The 14,635-nt window shown below is 36.7% G+C and overlaps 1 protein-coding gene across 4 annotated transcripts in view; it reads left to right on the top strand.

Moving 5' to 3' along the window:
- The first annotated feature begins 2,484 nt into the window (after positions 1–2,484).
- Positions 2,485–14,635, top strand: part of ZNF638 (zinc finger protein 638) — a 72,537-nt gene continuing 60,386 nt past the window's right edge. Inside the window, exons 1-2 of one of the 4 annotated variants that reach the window (XM_060168478.1) lie at positions 2,485–3,972; positions 8,607–8,668. In XM_060168478.1, the coding sequence (XP_060024461.1) occupies positions 2,662–3,972; positions 8,607–8,668 (1,373 nt within the window). In that variant the 5' untranslated portion in view covers positions 2,485–2,661. The remainder of the gene's footprint in view (positions 3,973–8,606; positions 8,669–14,635) is intronic. The other 3 variants (XM_060168476.1, XM_060168477.1, XM_060168475.1) reach the window with 3 other exon arrangements.

Genomic DNA, 14,635 nt, shown 5'->3' with positions numbered 1-14,635 from the left:
TCATTTCACTTGCTAGATACTTGAGTCAACATTTGATTCTTTAAATGCCAGTGCATCAACAAATCTATGTGGATAACTGTAGATTTTCAGTTTATAACAGCCAACGAAAAAGTGTTAACTTTAGACTGGAGCATACTATTGTGTAGCTGGGAAGCTTGCCTTTTTCTGATCTTTTTGCATTTTGAGTTTTTTTTTTTTTTTTAAGACATTGACATTAGCAGGAATTAATTGCTTCAAAATACTTTTATAAAGCACAGCTGATTTTTTGGATTGCTTTTACTTTTGGGCTTACAGAGCATCTATTATATTGTAGTTCTTCCAGGATAGGTTTTGTGTTCAAGAGATTTAACTCTAATTCTTCTGAATCTGTTAAGATAGAAAGAGGTTGTATGTGAATAGAGATAGAAATTATTTTTATGATTTCTGCTTTTACTCATCTCTTACCCTTTTTGCCCCCCTAAATTTAGCTACCCTCTGCTTTGCAGAGGCAGAGATTAAAAGATATTGATGCTTAGGAGTGAGATTTGTCTGCCTGAAAGACCCCTGCTCAGTGGAATGAGGGGAGGGAGAGTGAAACTGACATTTAGTGGGCAGCTCATTTGTTAGACACTGTACATATTTGTATTTCATCTTAGTCCTTAACAATAATCTGTAGAGGAAGATACTTTCCTTTTTTACAGATGAGGAAACTGATGCTCTGGAGATTAAGTAGCTTGCCCAAAATCTTAATAGTAAATGGTGAATCTGGTAGAATTCAAACCCTTCTCATCTGACATATAGAGATACATTACTAGCTTAGAAATGAATTTGAACATGGCATGTATTACTGCACTTATTAGATTAACAGCTTAATGTGTGCCATAGGAGATGATCAAAGAGATTCTTGTGGGGTGGGACTTGGAAACAATCTTGAAGATTGAGTTTGATTCAGAGACCTAGGAGTATTCTAGGTAGTGAGGTATGAATAAAGTATGGAATGTGTTGAAAGTGGTCAGGAGATTGCAAATAGACCAATTTGGCTGTAGCAAAAATTTTTCATTAAGTATAGGCTAGGAAAGTGTGAAAGGTAGATTGGGATTAGGTTATATACTAAATGCCAGGTTGACAAGTTTGGACACTATCTTACGAGAAGCAGTAAAGTTGTGAAGATTTTTATGTAGAGGAGTGATAATAAAAAGTGTTTTAGGGATATTAATCAGTAACGACAGAATGAATTGGGGTGGAGGCCAGCTGTGGTATAGAGTGATGAGAGCTTGCAGTAGGGTGATGGTGGTGGTGAAAGGAAAAAGGAAAGTATATGTTAGAGACATTGACAGGAATACGTAGAATTTTATGTTTAGTTAGAAATGGAGAATAAAATGTTTTTGAGCCTCATTGACTAAAGGAATTGGTGTAGAGAACAGAGGGTTGAAAATGGATAGTTTTGGGAGAAAGTTCCAAAGTTAGTAAAAACAGTAGCTAAAAGTTGGCATAAGGGAGAGAGGTTCTTGGCAATTTTTATTTTTTCTGTCTTCATAGATAATTTTATTAAATAGTCCTGGGGTTAATGAAGAATCACGTGTCTCAACTGAAACTATATTTTGTCTTGGTCCAGAATTTTATAGCTTTGTCAGAAACACGCAGTTAATAAGTTTAATTAGTTTAAAAATTTTAAATCATCCCAGCAAGCTGTTTCATCTTATTACAGTGTTTTGTTCAGAAGCTTTAACCTAGGCTATTCTACATTTTAAAAAATTTGATAAACACATGTTTAGTAAGACCTTGTTACCTGAAATCTCTCTTATCCCAGTTCCCTCAAAACTCTAGAAGATACTCATAAAACTCAACTCAAGCATTCATGACCTCTTCCAGAAGTAAATCCTTTTATGATGCTTTTTAGCATTGTTGTAATAATGAAAAACTCTATTTTGTTTTTCTTGTTAGATTGCTTGCACTTTGGCAGGAATCATGTTTTATTTGGCTTGAAAACTCCATAATGACCGTCACATTAGACAAAAAATGTTTAATAAATTGAATGATTCTGTACTCATTCCTTTCCACTAAAATCAAAAAGAAGGGGGAAAAAGATCTATGATGATAAAGAAACAACTTCTGAGAACTTACTGACCACAGCAACTGAATGTATATTCTCACCCCATCCCCCAATGGCATGCAGGATTTGGACACTTCTAAGAAGTTTTAAAAGGAGTTGTAATTACCGCTCAGCACCTAGGACAGCACCCAGTGCAACACAGTGTACATGAACTCTGGCTTGAGGTTTGGGGTTTGTGTTCTGGATTCGGGAAAGAAAAGAAGAGAAAGTTTTGGGGAAGTTTAATATCCTCGTAAACACCCTAAAAGTGTATGAAATGCAGAATGGTTTCATGGCTTTGTTTCAAAATGTTTTACACTGGCTGTAGAACCCACTTCATGAAGTAGTTTGAGTTAAAATGATCTAATATTTGTGTTTTAACTTTCAGCTTTGTGTTATTCTTGGAAAATTTCGCACCACTTGTGAATTCCTTGAACCTGGGCATTGCAAACCCACTTCTGTTGGGCCCATCTCCTTTGCACTTTGCTCAGATTAAGACTCAGTTGGCGCTTCAGCAGCTGAATGCCGTTGCCTCACATAGTTCAACACCACCTTATACTTTATTAAATCAGGCTTTCTTGAAAATAGCCATGTCGAGACCCAGGTTTAATCCTCGAGGAAACTTTCCACTTCAGAGGCCACGAGCACCTAACCCTTCTGGGATGAGGCCTCCAGGACCATTTATGAGGCCTGGATCTATGGGTCTTCCAAGATTTTACCCAGCAGGGAGAGCCCGTGGGATACCACACAGATTTGCTGGCCATGAATCTTACCAGAACATGGGACCACAGAGAATGAATGTTCAGGTAACTCAGCACCGAACTGATCCAAGATTGACCAAAGAAAAATTGGATTTTCATGAAGCACAACAAAAGAAGGGGAAGCCTCATGGTAGCCGGTGGGATGATGAGCCTCATATGTCTGCATCAGTGGGAGTGAAACAGAGTTCTGTAACACAGGTTACAGAGCAGAGTCCTAAAGTACAGAGCCGCTATACGAAAGAGAGTGCCTCAAGTATCTTAGCAAGTTTTGGATTATCTAATGAAGACTTAGAAGAGCTCAGTCGCTATCCTGATGAACAACTAACTCCTGAAAATATGCCATTAATTTTGAGGGATATAAGAATGCGAAAAATGGGGCGCCGATTACCTAATTTACCTTCTCAGAGCAGAAATAAAGAAACACTTGGTAGTGAGGCAGTTTCGAGTAATGTGATTGATTATGGGCATGCAAGCAAATATGGCTACACAGAAGATCCACTTGAAGTACGTATTTACGATCCTGAAATTCCAACTGATGAGGTCAAGAACGAATTTCGGTCACAGCCAAGCATTTCTGCATCTGTTCCCGCTCCAAATGTGATATGTAATTCTATGTTTCCTGTTGAAGATGTGTTTCGACAGATGGACTTCCCCAGTGAGTCCTCCAATAATCAGTCCTTTTTCCCAGTTGAGAGTGGAAGCAAGATGTCAGGCTTACACATTTCAGGAGGACAGTCAGTCCTTGAACCTGTAAAATCTGTCAGCCAATCCATTAGCCAGCCAGTTAACCAGACAATGAGTCAGTCTCTGATTCCTCCTATGAACCAGCAACCGTTTTCATCGGAATTAATTTCAGCTGTAAGCCAACAAGATCGGATCCCGCGTGAACCTGTCATTAATTCATCTAATGTACATGGATCGGGAGGAAGTAAAAAGAATTACCAGTCAGAGGCGGACATCCCCATTCAGTCTCCCTTTGGGATTGTGAAAGCATCATGGCTACCAAAGTTTTCACATGCTGATGCCCAGAAGATGAAGAGACTTCCAACTCCTTCTATGATGAATGATTATTATGCAGCGTCTCCAAGAATATTTCCACATTTGTGTTCTCTGTGTAACGTAGAATGTAGTCATTTGAAGGTGAGTGTTTTTAAAGATCACTGTATCATGATACTCAGCGCCCAAGTTTCCTCTAAATTCTCATGTATGCTGGTGTTAACTAGTCATTAAGGAAAAGGCAGAAATTTTGATTGCAACATCAACACTTAGTTGTAATCTTAAGTAGCCTGGCCTAAGTACTGAATTGGGTGTTAGGCTTTCTGTATTCCTGTGACTGGGCACACCACATGGGTCTGTCCATTTATTTTGAGCTTCTGAGAAGTTATCCCAGAAAATGCAACATAAAATTGATATGACGTGAACCGTACTTAGAAGACAATGTCACATGAGTTACCTTTATCTAAATAAGAGAATCTGTTAGTATAAAAACAAAAACTTGGAATAAAACATTTGTACTGCACACTTTTAAGAGACAGTCTATTGTAGCCTTGCATGTATCTATCGGTCTTGAGCTAAAGACAATTAATGTTGATTTAAATATTTTCTGATTCTGTCTGAAATAGGATTTTTAGCATTTCATGAGAAGGAGCTTCCTAAAATAACTTAATCCATAGTAAAGTTCAGTCAGGATGAATTATTCGGACCAGCTGTGGGCTCAGAGCATAGATTATAGAATGATAGAGCTTTAGAGAGAAGAGTCTTTAAAAAACAAAGAAGCCTTAGGTGTCTTCATGGTTAGTATAGTTAGAATGAAGTGTTTTACAGAGGTGCCGAAGAGGAATGTAGACTATACTGTTTGATAGTAATCATTGGTGGATTTGAGCAGAAATTTCCAAGTATGTTTTATTTACTTACATATGTTTGGAAACCACTGTTTCTTCTATTTACTAATGTGATTTGAAGATGTATATTATTCAATACAAGTGGTCAGGAAGGAATGTACTTCCCATGGGAAAAAGGCCCATGATTGGCCTTTGATTCAAGGCCATAGCATTGGTTGTATACTTTGAATAGGCCTAAAAGTCTTTTGGTGTTAATTCTCTTGTTTTTTCTCCTTCCAGTGCTGCCCTTTTATTGTCTTTCTATTACCCACTCACCAGGTTTCAGCCAACAAGAATCTGATACCTAAAACTGATGCTTTTGTCATAAAGGTTAATGCCAGCAAACGAAATCAGCATTCTACCTCATTTTAGCCATATTTGCTGAGTTCTGATAAAATAATAATTGCCTTGCCCTATCACAGGGGATAGCAATAGCAAAGTCTTGAAAAATCTCAGAATAATTCATAGCACTTAGTTAAAATCTGTAAGTAGTCCTGGGCTAAGTACTGAATTGAGTGTTAGGTCCCCTGTATTCCATTTATTTTGAACTTTCAGTTAGTCATGATAAACCCAAGAAAAATATCTTAAATGTTTTAATTTTTTATCTGGTGAATAGAAAAGGTATACATTTATTCAGTAACTATTTACTGATTACTGGTTTTGTACATGGCTATATTAGGTGCTGGGATGGAAATAAAGAACTATATAAAGTTTACATGTTGTTCCTAAGCAGTTTTTACAGTCTCACTGAGGAGAAAAATTATACACCTAAAGAATTTTTTAAAAATTGGAGGGTAACAAATGGTTCATAATTAACTTGTTTAGATATGCTGTAGGGGGAGAGATGTTTAATATTTCTATCTTGATTGCAGACTTATATCAGTTCAGGCTAGCATTATCAATTTACTGACACTTGTGTATTTAGCAGTATGTAATTAGAAAGTATAATATACTTTCTGACATCAGAAGACTTCTGTATTCTAGTTAAAGAAGACTAATTGAGTGACTACTGCGCTAAGTCTGTCTGGATTAGAGTGGTCTGGGAGGGAAAACTTCATGGAGTAGGTTGAAGATGGGTCTTGAATGATGAGTAGGCTTAGATATACCCAGGGGAGGAGGGGTGACATTTCAGATAGGAGCAACAACAGTAAGTTTGAGGGGCCTTGAAAAGCTAGCCTAAGGAGTTTAGACTTGAGGTGAGAGGCATTAGGAAGCTAATTAAGGTTCTTGATATGTGAAGTAACACATTAAAAATGTATTTCAGGGAGATAAATCTGACTGACGTGTACAAGATGAATAGAAATGAGAAGAGATAGGGTAGGGCACCTAATTCGAGGTTCCCTAGTTATTCAAGTATAAGTTGGTGAAAGTACGGATTACTATGATAAAAGTAAAAGTTAGAGAGGAAAAATCATTTAATGATTATTAGAATTCACAGAGATTGATTGCCATTTTAAATGAACAGATACCTTTTAATAGTCAGAACAACACAATGGACCTAACTAATGAATTCTTCACTACTGGATGACAAATGATAGGGATTTGTGAACATGGACTTAGGTAGTACAAACTACCTCTCTTGTTTCTGTGATGTATCTTGCTGCCTTGTAAGTGTGCATGTATTTGACATTATAAATATGTAACCAATAAATATAAATTACCAACTGCAAATTTTTTCTTGCTAAGTAATATCTGAGAGTATGTTCCCCATCTCTGAGTCTTTAAAACTATAGCCTGAAAAAGACCACAAGAAAATGTGGAATTATGTTTTTTCTAAATTGGGTTTCAGACAGAGGAGGAGCCGACCTTAGTTTAGAAGTTACGTCTTTTTGACTGTCACAGTGGGTTTAGAAACCATGTCTTTTTGTTTTGTTTTGTTTTTTTGTGGTACGTGGGCCTCTCACTGATGTGGCTTCTCCCGTTGCGGAGCACGGGCTCCGGACGTGCAGGCTCAGCGGCCATGGCTCACGGGCCCAGCCGCTCCACGGCATGTGGGATCTTCCTGGACCGGGGCACAAACCCGTGTCTCCTGCATCAGCAGGCGGACTCTCAACCGCTGTGCCACCAGGGAAACCCCAGCCATGTCTTTTTGACTGAAATAATTCAGTTTGAGAAAATACTGACAAAAGAATTTTGGAATAGTTGGTGGATAGTGAGCTCTGATAGGGGTAGGTATTTTCACAGTTTGATTCTGGGCCCACTCAAGTCTACAGTCCTTGTAGCATCTCCTGCTTAGTAGATAGATAATTATCACTTTTTCTCTGGAGAGGAGTACTGCTCTTGGACCCTTGTCTTACTGGAGAGTCTAGAAATTGGGGTGGTGTACATATATTTACTGAGCTTAAAAGCGAGTGATGTCAGTGAGTAAAGCGGGCCTGTTAAAAGGTGTGTGTGTGTGTGTGTGTGTGTGTGTGTGTGTGTGTGTGTAGAACTGGAGAGAGTATACCTTAAGTAAGTTAGCTGTCAGCATCACCTGATGGTTGCTATATCAAATACGTGTCTAGTATTAATTACATCTTCATATTTTTTCAAGAAAAGCTGGAAATCTCTGGATTTTTAAATATCGGCAACTTATTCAAATAAAACACTTTATGGTCCAAATAAATCATGCCCAACTTGATACCTGCCAGTGTGTCTGATGTAAACAATATCCAGTTAATGTCAAAGACATGGGTTTAACAGTACTAAAGACTCTTAACTGCCAATCTCTTCTAGCTTTCTAAATATTTGTATCACTGAGCAGGATATACAGACATTTCTTTTTTGCAATCCACCATGAGTTTCATGGCTTAATGAAATAATTTAGGGTTTGTCATAACCTGCTGCTGAGCATTGCAAATAGCATGCACTTATTTTCAAATAGTTCTCGACAAGGCAGATTCCAAAATTAGTGTCAACTGTTGTTTTTAACTCTGGATGTTTCTAGTTCGTCTTTGGCAATGACAAACTAAAATGTTTTTGAAATGGAAATGAATAACATTTTCCTCAAGGAAAGCGTTAAAATATGGAACTGTTCAGTAAGTTTTCTGCCTTTCCAAATGTTGGAGAAACAATAAAACATTGAGTAATATGCACATTGCTTTTAACTAACTTTCATTTGGGGGACTGTATCTTTGAAAACTGTATTGCCTTTAAAAAAAAAAATCAGATGTATCTTCCAGGAGCTTTTTATGGATACGGAATGTAATTTTAGGGCAGCTTTGTGACACATGAAGTTATGTAAAAGAAAGCATTTTGTTCATTGTAAAGCTCTATATGTAAGGGATATTATGTCTTTGAAATGATGTTACTTTCCATTATATCCTGAAAATAAATTAGATTTGATCAGCAGCATTTTTTCTTATTTTTACTAATCTTATCCTTTGCCAATACATAGTGAGTACCTTGTTTGGAATAGTGTTGGCCTAAGAGGTAGGATTTTTTGTTGTTAATGTTGTTAGCTTGAATTTTAGAGTTGTAAGGCATTGAGACTGTAGTTTAGAGACTGTATTTTAGACTATATTTTATAGAATGATACCATTCTATTTATAGAGTTTTTGGTGTTCTCTGTAGTAGTGTTTTATATTTGAGATGAGTTATTTCTGATCCATGCTTTTATTTTCTCCAAGTTTACATGTATATTTGACTTCAAAACGAGTATCCATGGGTATGATTTTTAAAATGTTTTCTATACTAAAATGTTTTAAAATGGTATCAGTGAGTTGGTATTAAGTGCTTTTATTTGGAGGGCTTTTATTTTTGTTTGTGAAAATTTTGTTGTAGCCAAATGGTATTTATAACTAGATTTGGTTAATTTTTGATAAAACAAAGAATGCTGTGTCATGTTAAAAAGCCTAATTTCATTAGTCAGATAAGGAATGTTCTAATTTGTGCACTTTTCTCCTTTTACAATAGGATTGGATTCAGCATCAAAATACATCTACTCATATTGAGAGCTGCCGACAGTTACGTCAACAGTAAGAACAATTTTTTCCTTTTTTATAAGTAGCAAATTTACAAAATAATGTTTCAGGTATGACTGCTTAATACCTTTAGTGTGGTACTTTGGAGAAAAATATTTTTTTAGAAAGCTATTGTCTATTTGAAATATTTATATACAAATATATTTAATCTTTTTCCCAAAGGAGAGAATTAAATATGATCCTTTCTTCTGACTCCTTCCTAATTTAATCCCAGTAGGTAACTTTAGTATCATTGGTTCATTCCTGCTGGCTTAACCTTCCCTTGGGATGGTTTATCTTTTTCAGAGCACATAGTCTACCCTTCTCCTATACTTCTTCCCCCTCATCCCCACCCCTTTCCCAAAGGATAAAAAACTAAAAACCACCCAAACCAAACAGTAGTCTTTAATTTCAGGTCTAAACCTCTCCAGGTTTAGAACCTATATTCAGAAAAAACCTTAAGTGGGAGATGAACAAGCTAGATATGGTGCTTCCTCAACATTGGTTCTTCAATTCTCTGACCTTTTCCTTCTTTAAGACAGGGCACCTATGAAGGTGAAAAGTGCGATATTAACAGTATTCTCTAATATCACCTGGAGTTACATAAAATTAAATTGTGTTCCTTTTAACATCATTAAATATGCTGATATAGTTGTGTGTCAAATTCCCGGTCACTATACTGATGATAATAACATGTTCTTGAGCAAATGGATTTGTGGCAGCTGTTTTGGTTTTTTCTTATTGTTCTTTATGAAAATACCAACAAAATTTTTTTGAGAATATTCAGGACTCTTCTAGTCATATGTGATAAACCTAACTCAGACCAATTTTTTAAAGTAAGGAAATTTATTAGCTCATTTAACTGGGAAGCTTAAGGAGTGTGAACAGCTGAATTAGATGCTCAAACAAAAATCAGAGTGTCAGAAATATTTTCATTTCTTGGCTGTTCTCTTCTGCTTTAGCCTCATGAGAAAGGCACACCTTTCTCCACAAAGCAGCGACCCCCTTAGTTCCAGAGTTAAGTGATATGTATAGCTAGCAATTCCAGGAGTTAAAAAATAAATAAAAACACTTCTTTCCTCATAAATTCTGCAGAAGTCCTTGGTTTGACTCTTTTGGTTCACTGTGGGTTAGTTGTCCATCTCTAAACCAGTTATAATGGTTGCAGGAATAGGGTACTGTACCTCGGTTGGTGTCATGTGTTGAGTGTGATATAAGTCCTACCTTAATTGTATAGACTAATAATAGAGTTGCTTACCTGTATAGATGTGTGCACACAAACATTGGTTATCATGCGGAGATAATTTGTTACTTGAATTGGATAGGCCTTACTGCCACTGTAAGTGGAAAATCTCTCCTAAGCCACAAATTTTCCCACAGATACCCAGTGGGATGTCTCGTTTTTATGAAGGTAAGGGATTTAGGTGGGAGTTAGTTAGTTGCTGTAGGTAGGCATTAATGCTAGTAAGAGGATTCTAGCTACATGCACTGCCATTAATTTACTACATCACATGGCATTTATGCCTATTTAAAGACTTTTGTGTAGATAAGCCTTTTTTTTAATGCACACAGGACCCTGATTTTTTAATATACATATATTTATTTTTATTTTTGGCTGCGTTGGGTCTTTGTTGCATGTGGGCTTTCTCTAGTTGTGGCGAGCAGGGGCTGCTCTTCGTGGCAGTGCGTGGGCTTCTCATTGTGCTGGCTTCTTTTGCTGCGGAGCACGGGGTCTATGCATGTGGGCTTCAGTAGTTGTGGCTCATGGGCTCTAGAGCGCAGGCTCAGTAGTTGTGGCCCATGGGCTCTAGAGCACAGGCTCAGTAGTTGTGGCACACGAGCTTAGTTGCTCCGTGGCATGTGGGATCTTCCTGGACCATGACTCGAACCCGTGTCTCCTGCATTAGCAGGCGGATTCTTAACCACTGCCAGGGAAGTCTCCAGGACGCTGATTTTAAAGCATGTGCTTTCCATGCCTGCTACTTCATTGCCTGTTTTACATTTTTATCTTTTTCAGGTTATATGCTCTTGAATAGTTTCTTTATGGCTTTCTCTCTATTGCAAAAAAAAATTTAACAAATATGTTAGATTTGATTAGGTGCTTTGGATCTTTCCATGGCAAAATATATGCTACTTCATTTTTTTTTTTTTTTTTAAGCTGCGTTGTGTTTCTAAACCTTAATCTGTTTAGTCATTCCTCTGCTGGTGTATATTTAGGTTCTTATTCCTTTTCTTAAGGCTGATTATCTCTTCTCTCTCTTTGTCTTGGATCTTTCTGGATTATGACATAAGAGTAGTTGGTTAACTTGAGAAAAGATACAGTGCATTAAAGTTTTAGTATTAAAAATAATAAATAATAAGAGCTGTATGCTTATTGTGTGCTGGGCATTCTTCTAAGTGCTTTACACAGTGTCTTTAATCTTCAAAGCAACCCTATGAGATATATGTATAATGATTATTTGTGATTTTACCAGTGGGGAAACTGAGAGGCAACTTCCCTACTATAACACAGCCAATAATTGGCACAACTAATCTAACTAATGGATCTTTGCTCTTTTTTTTCTCTCAGCATTTTATTTTGAAAAGTTTCTAAGCTGCAAAAAAGTTGAAGGGATAATAAACATTCATAGAGTCTTTGTCTTTATTAACCAATTATTAACATTTGACATATCTATTATATCTTTATATGCACATTTTTAATATTATAGTTTTTGAAAACTACTTGAAAATAGACATTATGACACTTTACTCCTTAATTCAACATCTGTCTCTTAAGAATAAGGACATTTTTCTGCAGTGGTTATCTGTTATAACCACAGTATAACACAGTATAACACAGTGATTAACAATGATTTCATAATGCCTTCCAATACATAGGCCAAGTTCAAATTTTCCCATTTGTTTCCAAAATGCCTTTATAACTATCTTTGCCTACCCCGCCCCTACACTTTTTTTTTAGCATTAATTTTTTTTTATTGGAGTATAGTTGCTTTACAATATTGTGTTAGTTTCTACTGTACAGCAAAGTGAATCAGCTGTATGTATACACATATCCCCTCTTTTTTGGATTTCCTTCTCATTTAGGTGACCACAGAGCATTGAGTAGAGTTCCCGGTGCTATACAGTAGGTTCTCACTAGTTACCTGTTTTATACATTGTATCAATAGTGTATGTATGTCAATCCCAATATCCTTTTGAGGAGGATATTTTCACAATGGTTGACTTCTGAAATGTCCACAAAAGTTGTCTTGTAGAATATTCCACATTCTGCACCTTTCTAGTTTTTTTCCTCTTCATTAAATTCAGGTTGAACATTTTTGTCACAAAAACTTTATAGGTGATGTGTATACTTACTGCATCACATTGGGATACAGATAATGTCGTTTACTTAGGTCCTTGTTCTTAGCCATTATGTTTAAATTGCTTATGTATCATGCTTCTGAAACACATGTAAAAAAACTCGTGAGTACCAAACATAAAATAGATAGCTAGTGGGAAGCAGCCGCATAGCACAGGGAGATCAGCTCGGTGCTTTGTGATCACCTAGAGGGGTGGGATAGGGAGGGTGGGAGGGAGGGAGACGCAGGAGGGAAGAGATATGAGGATATATGTATATATAACTGATGGACTTAGTTATAAAGCAGAAACTAACACACTGTTGTAAAGCAATTACACTCCAATAAAGATGTTTAAAAAACCCACAAAAACTAGTTAGGCAGTATACAGGCAGTCCAAACTCTATTTGCAGAATAGTATGTATGCTTTATCTTTCTGCTCTGGGCAGCAGAGACAAGAATATGTATTCTAGCAGTTAACCTAGATCTGAAACATCATTTCACATCTGAAACATGGTTACCCACTCTTGAACTGGAAAGATCTGGAAATTTAATAACTTCTGTGTGTTGACAACCAGCTGTATTTCCAGCATTGTACATAAGAGAAAGCTAAGCCTTACTCATAGTAAGTAACTGGCTTTCAGATACATGGTCATTAAGTGGCAGTACCTACACTTATACACCCAGCTGTGTTTGATTCCAAAGGTCTTGCTTTAGTTTTTTTTTTTTTTTTTTTCTTTTGGCCGCACCACATGGCTTGTAGTATCTCAGTTCCCCGACCAGGGATTGAACCCAGGCCCCAGCAGTGAAAGTGCCAAATCTTAACCAGGAGACCACCAGGGAACTCTCAAAGGTCTTGCTTTTAAACACAGTAACGTAAGACCGGAAATGTATCTTCTTACATGGTACAGAGTAACAAAAGTTTTAAAAAATGTAGTAGTAGATGAAACAAAATTGTTCATGTTTTAACAATTGTTGATGCTGGGTGATAGATACATTGGATTGAAAGTTAAGTTTTTTTGCCTTCATAGTTTGTCACACTGTAGTTATAAGATGCATCATGTCTGCTCTTAAAGCAGGAAGAAGTGGGCAGAAGCTTTCTCAGAAGTCTGCCAGTGGTTTTGTACCTGTGTCTGTCTCATTGGTTTGAACCTATCACTGGCTATCTTCTAAGGAGGCTGAGAAAGCAAATATTTAGCTTTTTTAAGCCTTTGTTGTGGAGGCAGGCATGGGAAAAGAGAGTTGAGAATTGCTTTTGAGTTAACCTGCTAATGATGTCTGAGATAAATATCAACAAATAAAAACCACTTTACTTTTAGTAAGGTTTTGACCTCACTTTATTTTCCTGCCAGGTGACTTGTTGAGTCTGCTGCCTTCATTTCCTTACCTGGCTCTCCTCTTGGTTACTGAAATTGTATTTTTGAACATCAGTGATTCAATAATTTAATTTAATCACCATTTCCAGTTAACTTTTAAGAGTCCAGAAAATCTAGAAAAGATGAGGATAAAGATGTCTTTTTTTTAGGCTTCTGTGATGTTACTGTTCCTCCTACTTTTTCTTTCTGTAATTAACCCTTAATCTCTTTCATTGGTGTATCTTTGTCTGCTTTACTCTTAAGTGTTAGCGTGCATAAGATTCTGTCCTCAGCCCTCTTTTTTCCCCACAAACTCTATTCTCTGTTTATCTCACTCATTCTTAGTAGTATAGCTGATGCCTGATTTCTAAATATCCCAGCCCTCATCTTTTTCTCTAATCCAGATATTTATTTCCAGTTGTTCTGAAAACATTCCTATGTTCCCTTCATTTCAGAAATGTTTATTGTTCCCTGTTGCCTTTTAATTATGTGCAGCCTCCTTAACCTGATTTCAAGGACGTTCATAGTTTGTGTCTGAGCTGCCTTTCCAGGTTTTCCCCCTCATAATTGCTTTTCATCACTTCCATGCTGCAGCCATACCGGTTCCTGGAATAGAACACATGTTTTGCCTCCAGTGCTTCTTTTATGTATCACCACTGTATGAAACCTAACCTGATCCATGCCTATTAACAGACCTTTTGCCACACGGCTTGTGGGATCTTAGTTCCCCTGAAAAGCAACCTTTTTCTTTGAATTCTCCCCTGAATCCTCCCACTAGATCCTCTCTTGAGGAGCACTTGGTACAGTGTAAGGGGCACTATTCATGTCTTATTCTGTAGAGTGGTGTCCCCTGGAGTTCTGCAAAGTGGGAGAACTGTCTTTAACCCCAACCTAAGCTTGTGTTTTATACCTCTTCTATACATCTCAACACTTCTATATGTACTGCTTGTTTTACCTAAATAAACGTCGAGGCCTTTGAAGTATAGGGAATGTGTTTCTTTTCCCTGAATTGCTTAATACCTTATTTATTGAATTAGACACTCAAAATATTTTACTTTGAAGAAAATATTCATATTTTAATATACTAATAAATCACTGTGTTAACTTTGTTTTTTATCCTTTTTTAATCTTTTTAAAAATACTTTTTAAATTTTTAAAAATTTTTAAAAATTTTTTTGTTTTTTAAATTTTTAAAATTTTTATTTATTTGTTGCGCCACATGGCTTGTGGGATCTTAGTTCCCCAGTGAGGGACTGAACCCGTGCCCTTAGCAGTGAAGCACGGAGTCCTAA

This window comes from Lagenorhynchus albirostris, chromosome 13 (genome assembly GCF_949774975.1).
Source record: "Lagenorhynchus albirostris chromosome 13, mLagAlb1.1, whole genome shotgun sequence".
NCBI classification, from domain to species: Eukaryota; Metazoa; Chordata; class Mammalia; order Artiodactyla; family Delphinidae; genus Lagenorhynchus; species Lagenorhynchus albirostris.
This window is presented reverse-complemented; position numbering and strand designations above follow the sequence as displayed.